The sequence below is a fragment of the Chelonia mydas genome, chromosome 2 (genome assembly GCF_015237465.2).
Source record: "Chelonia mydas isolate rCheMyd1 chromosome 2, rCheMyd1.pri.v2, whole genome shotgun sequence".
Classification (NCBI taxonomy): domain Eukaryota; kingdom Metazoa; phylum Chordata; order Testudines; family Cheloniidae; genus Chelonia; species Chelonia mydas.
The window spans coordinates 462,012-477,570 of NC_057850.1; the positions used below are offsets into that span (position 1 = coordinate 462,012).

At 49.5% G+C, this 15,559-nt stretch overlaps 1 protein-coding gene across 1 annotated transcript in view; it reads left to right on the forward strand.

Moving 5' to 3' along the window:
* Window positions 1–14,109, forward strand: part of IQANK1 (IQ motif and ankyrin repeat containing 1) — a 151,614-nt gene extending 137,505 nt beyond the window's left edge. Inside the window, exon 15 of the mRNA XM_037891682.1 lies at window positions 13,935–14,109. Within this exon, the coding sequence (XP_037747610.1) occupies window positions 13,935–14,109 (175 nt within the window). The remainder of the gene's footprint in view (window positions 1–13,934) is intronic.
* The last annotated feature ends 1,450 nt before the right edge of the window (window positions 14,110–15,559 follow it).

A 15,559-nucleotide genomic window follows, 5' to 3' on the forward strand; every position in this document is an offset into this window, starting at 1 on the left:
TCTTTAAAATACAGCCAGCTCTCCTGGACTCCTTTCCCCCTCATGTTATTCTCCCAGGGGATCTTGCCCATCAGTTCCCTGAGGGAGTCGAAGTCTGCTTTTCTGAAGTCCAGGGTCCGTATTCTGCTGCTTTCCTTTCTTCCTTGTGTCAGTATCCTGAACTCGACCATCTCATGGTCACTGCCTCCCAGGTTCCCATCCACTTTTGCTTCCCCTACTAATTCTTCCTGGTTTGTGAGCAGCAGGTCAAGAAGAGCTCTACCCCAGTTGGTTTCTCCAGCACTTGCACGAGGAAATTGTCCCCTACCTTTTCCAAAAACTTCCTGGATTGTCTATGCACTGCTGTATTGCTATCCCAGCAGATATCAGGGTGATTGAAGTCTCCCATGAGAACCAGGGCGTGCGATCTAGTAACTTCCGTGAGTTGCCGGAAGAAAGCTTCGTCCACCTCATCCCCCTGGTCCGGTGGTCTATAGTAGACTCCCACCAGGAGTCCCCATGAGGAGAGAGTCCCCGACCACCACCACCCGCCTCCTTCTCTTGGGAGCGGTGGTCGTGGAACCTCCAACCCTAGGACAGGGCATCTCATGCCTTCCAATCGGCGGAGTCTCCTTCTGCTCCCTTCCCTCAGACGAATCATCTGGTCCACTCTCTGCATTAGTACCTGTGGAGAGAACATGAAAAAGGTTACTTATCTGTATCTGCGTTGCTGGTACATGGACGTTCCCCTTTTTTCTTCTGGAGGTCACATGATGCCAATTTTCTTCACCATCCTCCTGTCCCCGATGTGCAGCCTGCTCTGAATCTTCAGAACCTTGTGCCCATAGAAGCATATCCTGACATCTGTCCAGGAAATCTTCAGTTTCTCTTCTGCAACGCAAGGTCGATACCTGTTGCTCCAGACCTTGAACCTTCTCTTCCAATATGGAGACCAGCTTGCACTTTGTACAGACAAAGTCGCTTCTGTCCTGTGGAAGAAAGACAAACATGGCACATCCAGTGCAGGTCACAACAGCTGAATGCTCCCCATCCATATTACCTTCCTTCTATGAGCTTCCTCAGGAGTTGTAGTAACTACTCAGAGAAGCCGACCAGATGTAAGCCTCAGTGGGCTCTCCCCGGGCGAAATCCCAGGCAAACTCCTTCTGTTCGCTGCTCAGCTGGTTCGCAGCTGACTGGCTTTTTATACAGTCAGGCCCACTTAAGGCTCACCTGGAACAAAGCACTCCCAGTTCCCGCCCTTTTCAAACAACCAATCAAGCACACGGTCAAACTGTCCTCACAACAAACACTCAGATACACTCAGATGTCCCCTTGGGTGCTCCACTGTAGGTGTGACAGCGCCTTTGCATTTGGAGTCAGAGATCTTCAATAGCAGTGCCTGTCAGACCGCACATGCACACCTCCCCTCTCTCGCGCTATGCACGTGTCTTATATATAGCGCCGTGTGGTCTGACGACCCCCAGTTCCTTCTCTACCACCTGAACTCTGGAACAGAACACTTAGCAGAGCTCACATTGTTATTTAGAGAGTATCTTACCTGTTTTTCTTCTCATAGTTGTTAGTTCCTTACTTTCCCTTTTCTGTTTCTTCCTCCTAAAACAAAAAAAATTATTAGTTCGTTCTCCTGTTTTCCCTCCCTCCCCCTCAGGGAAGCTACACCCTCATCTTTATGCCTGGTTCATCCGGGTGTAAGCGGTGTGTCTTGTGTGGAGCCACCTTCTCTATAATGGATGGCCACGCAAAGTGTATCTGCTGCCTAGGAGAGGGACACGTTCTTCAGAAGTGTTCCCATTGCCTGGGTTTGAAACTGAGAGCCAAAAAGAACATGGACCTTAAACTCAAATTAATTCTAGGGCTGTCAAGTGATTAAAAAAATTAATAATGATTAATCGTGCTGTTAAACAATAATAGAATACCATTTTATAAATATTTTGGATGTTTTCTACATTTTCAAATATATTGATTTCAATTACAACACAGAATACAAAGTCTACAGTGATCACTTTATATTATAAATATGTGCACAGTAAAAATAAAATAATTAGTATTTTTCAATTCACTTAAAGAGATTGCACTACAGAACTTGTATTATCATTACTTAGAACTTAGAAATGTAGAGTTATGTACCAAAAATAACTGCATTCAAAAATAAAACAATATAAACCTTTAGAGCTTACAAGTCCACTCAGTCCTACTTCTTGTTCAGCCAATCTCTCAGACAAACAAGTTTGTTTACATTTGCAGGAGATAATGCTGCCTGCTTCTTGTTTACCATGTCATCTGAAAGTGAGAACAGGTGTTTGCATGGCATTGTTGTTTATGATTATGGAAGAGGTGCATACACCACTGCATCAACCTGTCAGCAAATATACCTGTCAGGTATTCACAATGTATTGGCAGACAATTTTAGCAGACACTTCTCCCCAGAACATAAGTGAGAGATTCAGAAGTCAGTGAGTCACTTTATCTTCCATAAGTGTGGGATATTTTGTTCCAGAGAGGGTCAGAGTCCAGGTTCTCTGGCAGATGCACTCCTGATCCCTTTGTCACAAAATGATGCACGCCTGTGCACTGATCCCATTACTTCCCAGAGTATTACAAAAGATCAAACAGGACAAAGCACTAGTTATCCTAGTGGCCCTTGTGTGACTGAGACAGTATTGGTTCCCAGAACATTTTCATTTGTTCACTTGACCTCTGATGCCAGATGTCCTGTCTCAGAATGAGGGAAGGGATTCATCATCCCTAATCTGTCCTCCCTCCACCTGACTGCTTGGTTTTTGGGTGGATGTCAGAACTAGAAAGAATGTAGAATCATAGAGTCAGAGGAATGTGGGACTTGAAGGGATCTCAAGGGGTCATCTAGTCATGTGAGACTGTGTCAAAAGCCTCATTAAAATCAAGATATATCAGATCTACTGCTTCCTGCCCAATCCACTAGGCCAGCAACGCTGTCAAAGAAGAAAATTAGGTTGGCTTGTCATGTTTTAGCAGGAGTGTTGTAAGCAAGACATGAGAAGTAATTCTGCTCTGCTCTGCTCTGCTCTGCGCTGATTAGGCCTCAACTGGAGTATTGTGTCCAGTTCTGGGCACCACATTTTAGGAAAGATGTGGACAAATTGGAGAAAGTCCAGAGAAGAGCAACAAAAATGATTAAAGGTCTAGAAAATATGACCTATGAGGAAAGATTGAAAAAACTGGGGTTGTTAAGTCTGGAGAAAAGACTCAGAGGGGACATAACAGTTTTCAAGTACATAAAAGGTTGTTACAATGAGGGAGAAAAATTGTTCTCCTCAACCTCTGAGGGTAGAACAAGAAGCAATGGGCTTAAATTGCAGCAAGGACAGTTTAGGTTGGACATTAGGAAAAACTTCCTAACTGTCAGGGTAGTAAAGCACAGAAATCAATTCTCTAGGGAGGTTATGGAATCTCCATCATTGGAGATTAAGAGCAGGTTAGACAAACACCTGTCAGGAATAGTCTACATAATATTTAGTCCTGCCACGAGTGCAGGGGATTGGATTAGATGACCTCTTGAGGTCCCTTTCAGTCCTACAAATCTATGATTCTATGATTTATTCTTGATGAATCCTTGATGGCTATTACTTATCACCTATTGCCTTGAAGTTAGGCTGACTGGTTTATAATTCCCTCAGTTCTCTTTGTTTCTCTTTTTAAAGATTGGTACTATGTTTGCCCTTCTTCAGTCCTCTGGGACCTCACCCATCCTGTATGAGTTATCAAAGATAATGCTAATGGTTCAGCAATTGCTTCAGCTAGTTCCTTAAGTACTCTAGGATGAATTTCATCAGGTCCTACCAACCTGAATACATCTAACTTACCTTAGTTTATATCTGCAAAGAGCATATTATCTTGATAAACAGTAGAAAGGATCCATAAGAAAAATGTACAGTTTAAAGTGGAAAAGATTTGTTTCTTGGTGTGACCATCGTGAACTTCTTCCATTACAGTATCAGCTACTTGACATTTTAGGCTATATACTTTCACTGAAGAACTCTGGTCTCTCACTCTGTTTTCTCAGGGTACTCTTGGTGGTCACTAGTGCCTTCCACCCATATATAGTCATTCTTCAGTATTTTCCCACCCTACCACATCTAGATTTCTAAGGGTATTTCCACTTGTTGTAGAACATACACCAGCATCGGATCTTCCTATACTATTAACAGATCTTACAGCATCAGCCTTCAAACCACTGGCTTCATGTCCTTTCCTTCACCTATCAGTGAATACTGTCTTTCTTATAGCAGCAATATCAGCAAGAAAAGTGGGAGGGTTAAGAGTTCTTATGATTGACCATCCTTGTATAGATTTTCTCCAAGACAACGTCTCCCTCAGGTCACACCCTAAGTTCATATCCAAGGTTGTGTCTGAATTCCATCTAAATCAGATTATCCTTTTACCCGGATTGTCTGAATCCTAACACTAATAAGGATGAGGCCAAGTTATATACTTTAGATGTTTGGAGAGCTTTAGCCCTTTACCTCCAGAGAACAAAACAATTTAGATCCTCCCTGAGACTTAGTTTCATTCACTGAGAGAATGAAAGGTTCTCCGATTCTACCCAAAGACTGTCAAAATGGATTTTGAATTGTATTATCTATCTTGTGTTATGAGTTAGCCAGACTTGATCCACCAACCAGTGTTAGAGCTCATTTGACAAGGGCCCAAGCATCCTCAATAGCCTCTCATAAGAATGTTCTCATAGTTAAACTCTGTAAGGCTATCGTGTGGGACTCTATACAGACTTTAAGAAGATGGTATGCGTTGGTGGAGGTATCTAGGTCAAATGCTTCTTTTGTTAGGGCAGTTCTTCAGTCTGTTCTTAGAACCCCAATAAACCACCACCATAGTTAGATCACTGCTGGGGAGTCACCTGAAGTGGAATACACATAGGGACAAGCATTTGAAGAAGATAGAAAAGTTACTTCTCTGGACAGTAATTGAAGTTCTTAGAGATGTGTTTTCCCTATGTATATCCATGACTGTCCTCCTTCCCCTGTGTTTTCAAGTCCCTTGTATCTGCATACCAAAAGAGCTTCAACCAAAGGTTGAGGACCTACCTTTCAATAAGGACAAACTGTTTCGTCCTACACACCATAAAGAACTCTTGGGCGACCCTGTGTATACTTGGCATATATACACCCACCCCCCCAAAAAGGAAGCGGTATCAACCATACCAAAGAAACAGATACTCAATACACCCACCTTCAATCCAGACCTTACAAGGCGGCCAGACACAGAAATAGACCACCTTGACAACGCCAGACACAATTACAACAAGCGGCATCACAACCATCAGGAAACAAACCACAGTTTTGAAGGCTTGGTCGAGGATCTGAACAACCTTCCCTTTACACCAGCACCTACCTGCCTATTTGGTCACTGTCTACAGTATTTTTACCAAGCTTGGGAGCATATTACACAAGACCTTTGGGTCCTAGAAATAGTTCAGTCGGGCTATTCCATCCCTTTTACTTCTTGCTCCCCTACCCCCTATCTCTGCAGGGACCCTTCGCACAAGCACCTTTAAAGACAGGAAGTAGATCGTCATCTACAGCTAGGTGCCGTGGAACCAGTACCAACACAATACAGAGGGAAGGGTTTTTATTCCCACTATTTCCTGACCCAGAAGAAAAGTGGTGGATGGTGACCGATACTAGACCTACAAAAACTCAACAAATTTGTACACTTCCAAAAATTCAAGATGGTCACCTTAGGCACAATAATCCCAGCTCTGGAACAGGGGGACTGGTTTTGAGCCCTCGACCTACAAGATACATATTTCCACATCTCAATACATCCAACTCACAGACAATTCCTCCGATTCACAGTGGAACACGACCACTTCCAATACAGAGTGCTCCCATTCAGACTGTCCACTGCACCGAGGGTGTTCTCCAAAACTCACAGTCCACCTGCACAAACAAGGAATCATAATTTTCCCATACCTAGACGATTGCCTATCAAAGGACATTCATACACAGAGACAGAAACAATCACATGACTGACTATCAACCTCTTCAAAGACTGGGGTTGCAAATAAACTTTCAGAAATCCACATTGACACCCACGCAACAACTGGAATTCATCGGGGCACACCTGGACTCAATTCAAGCCAGAGCCTCACTACCTCATGCCAGATTCCTGGCCATCAAACATCTCATAGACACCATCTCCATCTGTCCACGAATCAAGGCAGATTACACATGTGGTGTCTTCAGGGCTGGCTGCGTTCAGTATACAAACCCACCAAACATAGCCTCAACATTATGGTAACACTACCAACCAAGGTTTTAGCATCCCTACAATGGTGGAAAAGACCAGAGAACATCTGCGTAGATGTTCCCTTTCATCACAGACCTCCTTCAGTCATGATCACAACAGATGCCTCCCTACTGGGCTGAGGGGCACACCTTGACTACCACATGACACAAGGCAGGTGGTCGACATCAGAAGCAGGCCTTCATATAAATTTGCTAGAACTCAGAGCAGTAAGATATGCGTGTCTTCACTTCCTACCACTCATGAGAAACAAATCAATTTGAGTGATGACAATGTCACATGCATATTCTACATCAACGGACAAGGAGGGGGGCTGATCCCACTCCCTAGGCTTTGAAGCCATGAGACTATGTAACTGGTGTATCCAGCAGGACATTGACATCTCAGCTTCTTACCTATCAGGATGCTAAAACACCGCTGCTGACACTCTAAGCAGATGGTTCTCACAGGAGCACGCATAGGAACTGAACCCTACGGTCTTCAACAGATAATCTATCAATGGGGGTTCCCATCTATCAACTTATTCGCCACAGCACAGAACCACAAATGCCCGCTATTTTGTTCCCGGGCGGGACTCCGTCCCTGATCCTTGGGGGATGCTTTCCTAATTCAGTGGAACAAGACACTCATGTATGCATTCCCACTGATCCCATAATACACAGAGTCTTACGCAAGACCAGGGACGACAAAGCCAAGAGCACCTTGATTGCCCCAGCATGGCCCAGACAGACGTGGTACCCTTACCTGCTGTGTATGTCAATTCATCCTCCACAAACTCTTCCAATGAGGACAGACCTCCTGTCACAGGCCAATGGTCAGATCCTTCATCCACAACTGGTGAAGCTCCATCTGAAAGCATGGCTCCTCCATGGTTCCTGTTACATGAGTTAACCTGTTTGGAGCAGGCAGTGGTGGATGAAGAGTTAGTGGGGCCCCGGGCACAGCTTCATTTTCAGGGCCCCCCCCTTGGGGCCCAACCAAGAAAAAAAGTTCTCTCTTATTCCCCCTCCCCTCCCGTTTTTCATTCTTTTTTTCTGTCCTCCTCCTCCTATATTATAAGTAAGGGGAAGTAAGTGAAAACAAAGTCAGGTACCTTGATTGGGGCAGGGGATTGGGGTGCAGGAGTGAGTGTGGGGGGCGGATTCTGGAAGGAAGTTTGGGTGCTGGGTGTGGGCTCTGGGTTGAGGCAGGGGGTTGGGGTGTGGGAGGTGGGTGAGAGGTGTGGGCTCTGGGAGGAACTTTGGGTGCGGGGTGCAGGCTCTAGGCTGGGGGGTTGGAGGGGAGCAGGGGGGTGGTGCTTACCTTGGGCAGCATGGCTCCCAAAGCAACCGGCACACGCCCCCCCCCCGCCCCCAGCAGCGGCCCCTAGGCAGCGGGGGGGGGCAGGGGGTCTCTGCGCACCTCTGCCCGCAGGCGCTGCCCCCACAGCTCCCATTGGCTGCAGTTCCCGACCAATGGGAACTGCGGAGTCTGCGCTCAGGGTCAGGGCAGTGCATGGAGACACCGCCCCCAGGTGCCGCAGGGACATGCCGGCCGCTTCGGGGAGCAAAGCAGCATGGAGGGAGGGAGGCAGAGCAGGCAGGGAGCCGCCTTAGCCCTGCTGCTGGCACGCCTCTGCGCGCCCCTTACGGGGAGGGGGGCAGCGGGTCTCTGTGTGCTGCCTGGGGTGGGGACAGCGCATGGAGCCATCTTCCCCCCGCAACCCAAGGGTGCACAGAGATGTGCCAGCAGCTGGACGCTTCCGGGAGCGGTGTGGGGCCAGCAGCCCCAGCATGCAGGCAGCCTGCCTGCCTGAGCCCTGCTGCGCCGCCAGCCAGGACTCAGGGGCAGGTTGTCAGATATTTGTCCTGCATTTTGGGGGCTCCCCTGTTGTTGGGGGCCTGTTTCACGGTAAATCTGCTCCTGGGAGCAGGTCAAACACGTATTATTGAACAGCAGATGTGATTCCACATGCAATACTTACCTATAAAAGTGGAAATGTTTTTCCACAAGGTGCCTACATAAACAACTTACTCCCTGCACTACACCCCTTCCAATGGTGCTAGACTGCCTTGTAGAGCTAAAGAACCCAGAGTTCTCATTAAGTTTTATCAAAGTACATCTCACAGCGATTAACACCTTCCATGACAAAATCGACGGATTCTCAACATTTATACATCCAACTACAAAACGCTTCCTTGTGGGACTTCAGAGCCTTTACCCTGAAGTGCACCCTCCCACGCCCACGTGGGATCTGAACTTAGTCCTCAGGGGACTCGTGAGACCCCCCTTCGAACCCCTAGCTACCTGCTCCTTATGACACATGTCAGTGAAGGTGGCATTCCTCGTTGCCATCAAATCAGCTAGAAGGGTGAGCGAGATTAGTGCACTGAAGGCCAGTCCACTCTACATGTTTCTCTTCAAGGATAAGGTCACACTGTGACTTCACCTTAAATTCCTTCCGAAAGTGACGTACACCTTCCACATCAACCAGCCTATCCACCTCCCTACGTTCTACCCTAAACCACATAAAATCTGTCAGGAGGCTTCATTACACACCCTTGATGTTAGGAGGGCAATAGCCTTCTACTTAGGACTAAACCTTTTCATAAATCACCAAGACTGTTCTTTTTGACAACCGAATAATCCAAGGGTGTTGCGATATCCAAGCAAGACTTTCAAGTGGATAGGACTGTATCCGATCATGCTATCAAACCCATGACATAGAATTCCCTGATGGGGTCAGGTCCCACTCTATTCGAGCCATGTCAATATCTGTGGCATTCCTGCATAACGCACCCATTCTGGATATCTGCAAAACCACCACATGGGTGTCAGAACATACTTTTGTGAAGCACTGTGCCATTACACAGGACTCCAGGGCAGATGCCATATTAGGCCTTACTGTCCTTTCCGCTGTGACTATGCACATAACTCCAAAGTCCCCCCCAACCAATCACCTGAAGTGGAGCACCCACAGGGACATCACTCACAGGGCCATCACCCACAGGGACATCACTTCGAGATGTGTGTCCCTGCTCCTCTCCTCTACTTTGGCGTTTGACACGAGGACTCTACGGTAGAGAAGGAACTGAGAGGGTCGGACCATGCACGAACTGAAGAGACTCCAGTGGCGCCGCGAGACAGCTGCTGCACATGCGCGGCCCGACCAAGCACTGCTACTGAAAATCTCTGATCAACGGTGCTGGGACACACCTTCACCAGAACTGAAGAGGAGCACCCACCACGACACACATCTCAAAGAACCTCAGTTACTGCACAGGGTGAGTAACCCTCTCTTCTGCTTTACCAAGCCCTCCTTGGAACCAAAACAGGATGGGCGTCCCAAGATGGTTCTCCATACAGGGGTTATCAAAAGCCACTACCAGATCATAGACACTGAGACTACCTAAGAAGGCCCTGGCATCAAGGGGTCATTAGCACTGATGCTCTGGATTGCTGTGTATTTCACAGTGGCACTAATCCAGAACAGGACCTAAAAAAGTCACGGTCCTGGCTTAGAACTGGAAGCTAATCAAAATTGGAGGTTGGTAGCCCAGAACCCAGCAATAGTCTAATAAAATTCTCTTCTATGAGGCCCTGTCTAAATATGAGTCAGTCAGAGCTTTGAGGACCTGAAACCACATCTGTGCTTGGCTGCTAGTACTAATTTTTACAGCCCCCCCAGATTTGTGCTGGATCTTGGCTTTACAGGTCCAGTTCTTCAGAAGTGGAACCAGAGGCCAGAGAGCCAGTCTAGGCACACAGCCAGACTTTTTAGATCAACCTAGACAGACCCAAGCCTCTTGACAGACGGAGGGATCTTGGTGGTGAGTGGATGCTTAAGTCAATGCTGGATTTACAAATGGCCAGACTTAATCAACTAGGGCTGAAGAGCCTCTCCCACTGCGGGGGCACTGAGTCGGCCCTCCAGTATCTGCAGGACAATCCTTTCAGTCGATGCTGAGCTTGCCCAGTGCCAACCATTGACAAATTGTGCCTCCCGACATTGTGTGGGGCACAATCTAAAGAGGAGGACACGTGACTGCCCCACCTGCATCCCCAGCAACTCCCCGCCTTGTGCCCAGCCTGGGGCTGCCATGCTCTCCCCACCCTACCAGAGTTACCTGGGTGGGGGGTGGTTGTCCTCCCGCTGCGCCTCCCTCCTGGCATGTTCAGCCCCTGTCCCTGGCAGGTGGGGAGCGGGAGGGAGCCACTTCTCATGCTGGCTGAAGTTTGCCACTCCAGGTCGCTGCTCTGTGCAGTGTGGCGGCTGCCTGAGAGAGCCCAATTGGGGTGGTGTCGGGTCACCCCGCCACCAGGTCTGGCTGCCGGAGACAGGGGCTGAGCGAGTCGTAAACATGCTGCGGTGGGGTGGGGGCGGGGAATGGCTTCCGTCTCCCTCGTCCCTGTACCGGCAACCAGCCTGGGCGGGGAGCGGCCCGTCACTACTGCCTCCTCCCTAAATGGACTCTCTCAGGCAGCTGTTGCACTGCACAGAGCAGCGATCCACAGCGGCCAGCACAAGTGGCTGGTCCCACCCCCTCCAGTCCCCACCCAGGCCTGGCTGCCAGGGACAGGGCCAAGCGTGCCTGAGGGCAGGCGCAGCAGGGGGAAGGCCACAGCCCCTCTCCCCAGTGCCAGCAGGCCAAGCAGAAATCTGGAGGGGGGTCACTTGACTCGGCATGCCCCCCCATGTGTTACCTATGGTGCTAACCTTAGTCAACTGGACTGAAGAGCCGCCCTCGTCAGTAGGACTATGCGAGGTAGCCCTTCTGCTGCTCAGGTCCAGCCAAAGCTCTCCTCTTACGTTCCTTATAGAACCCCGACAGTCTCACTCTAAACAAAATTTGCTCCCAAAGGGCAGATGATGAAAACAAGACGAGAAGCATGGAAAACAGTGAGTGTGCTCAGAGCTCACTCAACTTCAGTGGCTCAAAGGAACTGAAGAGTGGTTTGGACCAAGACTTTTCAACCCTTCTCTTTCTGAGACTCACCACCACAACATACGATAAAAACTCCAGGGCCCGGAGGGGCTTTGAGCTCCTGGCTTCAGCCACCAGATGTATGGTGGGGGCATGCTCTGGGGCTTTAGCTCTGCAGGGCTTGAGGCTTCAACTGCGGCAGGGTTCTGGACTTCAGCCACCAAGCAGGGACAGGCTCAGGGCTTCAGCTGGGGGCTCTGGGCGTGGGCAGGGCTCGGCTTAGACTTTCTGTGCTACAGGGTGTTGGGTGTATGGGGGGCTCAGGGCTTCACCCACAAGGGGCGCTGAGGCTCTGGGCAGGATGGAGCTTGGGGCTTCAGCCCCACAAGGGCACTGGGGCTCCAGTCTTTAGGTGCATGGAGACGCCACTCCCAGCTTTAGCCCCGTGGGGAGCGCTGTGGCTCGGAGCGCCAGGCTTCAACCCTGTGGAGGGGCACTAGGGCTAGGGGTTTTAGCCCTGGTGGGGGGAGTGCTGAGGCTTGGGCCTCCCCATGGCTCCACTCCTGGTTTCAGCCCCTTAGAGGTGCCGGGGCTCAGGGTACCAGGCTTGAGCTGTGGGGCCCTGTGGCCCCCTGAAACCAACTTACAGATCCCCAGGAGGCTGCGAACCCCTGGTTGAGAACTGCTGGTTTGGACTATGCTGGCTTTTATGCCTCTGGAACTCTCCAGGATGGGAGGAGAGGCAGAGAGGTGTGAGTGTATGCCAGATCATTTTAATGATGCACACTGCAGGGTTCTTGATTCTACCCCGGCAATATGCAGAAAGTTCGTCTTCCCTGAAGCTGTCTGTGGAAAAAGTTTGGTGTTTCAGCATATTTATTTTTATTTATGTAATGGGTATAACAAGTTCAGGCATTAACACAGGTAATCTCACATTTAAATTTTAAGAGGTTTAGTTTTTAAAAGCACTTACAATAACTTATTTTTTTATTTTATTTTAAAATTGATTTTTGAAAAAAAGTCCTGCTTTTTATCTACCTTTATGCGGTACGCCCCCTCTTTGAAGCCTTATCCAGCTGATTGGGGATGGTTACCAGAGAACCTTGATGGTTGAGGAGAGAGAAAACCTGCTTCCCTGGTGGTTAGTTGGCCTGCACCCTTGAGTCCTTTGTATGTCTCTCTTTTGCTTCTCTGTTTGTTCCATGCATTCTTGTTGCTTGCATCCACTTGTGCTCCTGAGCTGTTGAATGGCTTGGGAGCAAAGCTGGGGTGTGCCGAGACCTCCTGCTGTAACAACTGTCTCTCTTTCTTACAAAGCAGCGCTGGCCCCTACCAGAATGGTCCCAAGAGGCCTTGTAGATCTAGCATCTCTTGGCCTTTGTTTTGCTCCATTTGGGTTACACTGCCATGAGAGGGAGCAGGAACAAATAGAGTCAAGCGTTCTGTGTCTGGGCCCTGGAAGTCTCAGTGCACTGAGGGGTGATGGAGCAGGGGCGATGATGTTTGTTGCTGCTGCCGCCATGATAAAAGCTGGGGTTACAGTGAAAAAGGTGTGACTGCAGCACGTCCACATTTTCGCCATTGCTGAAGGCAGCGAATGGGACCTGTAGCTAGAAGGAGGTGTGGCCAAGCCCTGTGAACACATTAGAACTATTTCTTATATGTGCTGGAGAGAAGTGCAGTCCCAAAGGGCTAGATTTATAAAAGGACTTTTCCAGCTAACTGCGTCTTTAATCCAGAATGTCGGTGCACTGCCGTCACAGAACCACAGCTCAGTTGACACATTACTGGCAGACCGTTTGGTGTCTGCAGGGTTAAGTGCCCTAACTACCGAAGTCCTGACACCACAAAGATGCTCAGCACGTGAGGTCACACCTAAGCCTGGCAGCATTCTCAAACTCTGCAGCCACTGACTTATCGTGCCTAAGGGCCCTGAGCTGTCAGGCCACTCAGAGCATGCCTAATTCCCCGACAAAAGCCAGCTAGGGGAGGGGAAGAGTGAGTGGGCGGGCATGTTTACAACCAATAGCTAAGTGATTAGCTGGGATGTGGGAGACCCAGGTTTGCAGTTCAGTGCTGCCTGAGTTAGAGCAGGGTCTAAGTCTGGGACCAAGGAGAGGGAGGGTTGAGATGGTACCTGAAACCATGAAAGGCAATAAGGCTATGCAGGGCAGGGCCACAGAAAAGCCTGAAGGGCATCAGAGCAACCATGAGGGGCTCTGAGACAGTGCTGGGAGTAATGCTGTGAGGAAAGGAAAGACGCACAAAAGCCCAGCAAGGTGCAGGAAAGGAGTGAGAACCAGATCCCCAGAAGTATTTAGGCACCAACACTCTTTTCTGATACAGTACCATTCTCAGTATTCCCTCAGGGCATCCCCGTTTGCACACCATTGAGGTCTTTCAGACGTCTTTACGGCACTTCACCCCATGTAACTCATTGCTCTTCATGGCTTCAGCTGCCATCTCATGGCCCTCTCCTTCCGCCATTGTTAGTCAATCATCAAGGCAGAGACGTTCGCTCTGCACAGTGCATGCTTCGTGCCTTTGTCTGCGTATTCTGAGGTTGCTGGCCCTAACCAGGGGAATTGTGTTTACTTGAGCCACTGGCTATGCAACACCACCTGTGGCCTTTTAGACGCAGAAGTCAGTGTGGCCAGGTGAGCGCAATAACTTAGCACGCCTGTAAACCATGCTGTTCAACTGCCTGTCTCCGTCCTCTTACAGGTACCTGTCCTTAGCCAGGGCAACAGATGGACCAGAGTATTCACAGACTGAATTTCAAGCAACCAGGATTGGAAACTTTAAATTATTTGTTGTCATCAAACGTCACCAGCCCCCTGAGGAATTGCTCCAAAGTCTCCTTCCAATTTGGATCATTCTGGCCAAGTGCAGCCTGTAGGCGTGAGCAACAGGCCGCAAGTCGTGTGGTAGCTGGTGTCTCATTAAAGTGAAATTGTATTACAAGGCTTGTGTTTTGTAACCAATCATGGGCCGCACTGGGGGTCGGCTTGCTGCATTTCTGAAGGGAAGGCCACAAAGTGCAGGGCTCATATTAGGGCAGAAGAGGAGGTGCCAAACAGCTGAGCTGAACTCACCCTTCCAACAGCTAAGAATGCAAGATGCAACTATGGTCAGCAGCACTACGGGCAAAGCTATAAATTTATGACGCAAGGCCCCCTTCCCCGCCTCTGCAGGCTCAGCTAGTCACCCCTAGACAGTGAATCACCTCCAATGAGAGACGGTTATTTTCTTTCAGACAGGCCTTTTCTCGCAGTCCCTGCCCTTTGCGCTGATACCTCAGCAGCAGGCAGGAAGTATGAAGGAAAAGTGCATCTGCCTGACCCCTGCAGTCATCTCCTTTCTGTGGAAGCATGGCTTTGCTCCCTGAATGCAGGAAGTGGGATACGCACTTAAGCCCAGCTGAGCCGAACCAGCAGCCAACCTGGCACAGATCTGGTACTGACTGGAGTTTTACAGACCCCAAATAGAGGTGACTGCACCAAATCCTACTGCTGATATAAAAAGCACCTTAGTTTTAGAGCCTTGTCTGAACGTGGGTGCAGGGTGTTTCAAGGAGGGATACAGCCATCCTGGCCCCAATGTGATGCAGTCCAAATGCCCATAGATCAAGTGGCGAGCATCAGGGTGGATTTGTGGCATCATGGCAGGGATAGTGGAAGACTAACCATTGAAATGGTGGGGTTGTTTTTTTCATACATGCGTAGTCATCGCTGTTTGTCCAAGTTGTCTTCCTTGAACCTAGTTCTTCTAGCACCCAGCAGGCAACTGTCCTGCAGTGACTGCAGTGGCAGCATGTCCCCTATAGCCTGCTGAAAAGTGGCCATGCTGAGCTCAAGATGACGGGTATCCTCCTGAAGCAAATGTGAAGATGCTTACTGAGAGGGCAGCTGGTGGGCCTGTTCTTACACTGTATCACCCCAGGGTAGGGAAGGGCTGAGTTATGAGCCATCTGGTCCCTATCACTGCTGGGAGTCTTTTGTGGTAGTCCCTAGATGCCTTGCTGTGCAGGTTGCTTCACAAAACCCAGGGTTCCCCATCCATGAGAGCCTGCCCACGGGCAAACTACTGCCCACGGGCCACATCTGGCCCGCAGGACTGTCCTGCCTGGCCCCTGAGCTCCTGGCCCAGGAGGCTTGCCCCTGGACTCTCCCCTACTGCCCCGCAGCCTCAGCTCACTGTGCCACCGGCTCAACGCTCTGGGCGGGGGTGGGTGGGCGAGCTCCTGGGGCAGCGCAGCTGCAGAGCCCGGTCTGACCCGGTCTCTGTGCTGCGCGGCGCGGCTGCCTCTCATGGTGCAGCCATGCCACCAGCCACCAGCGCTCCAGGCA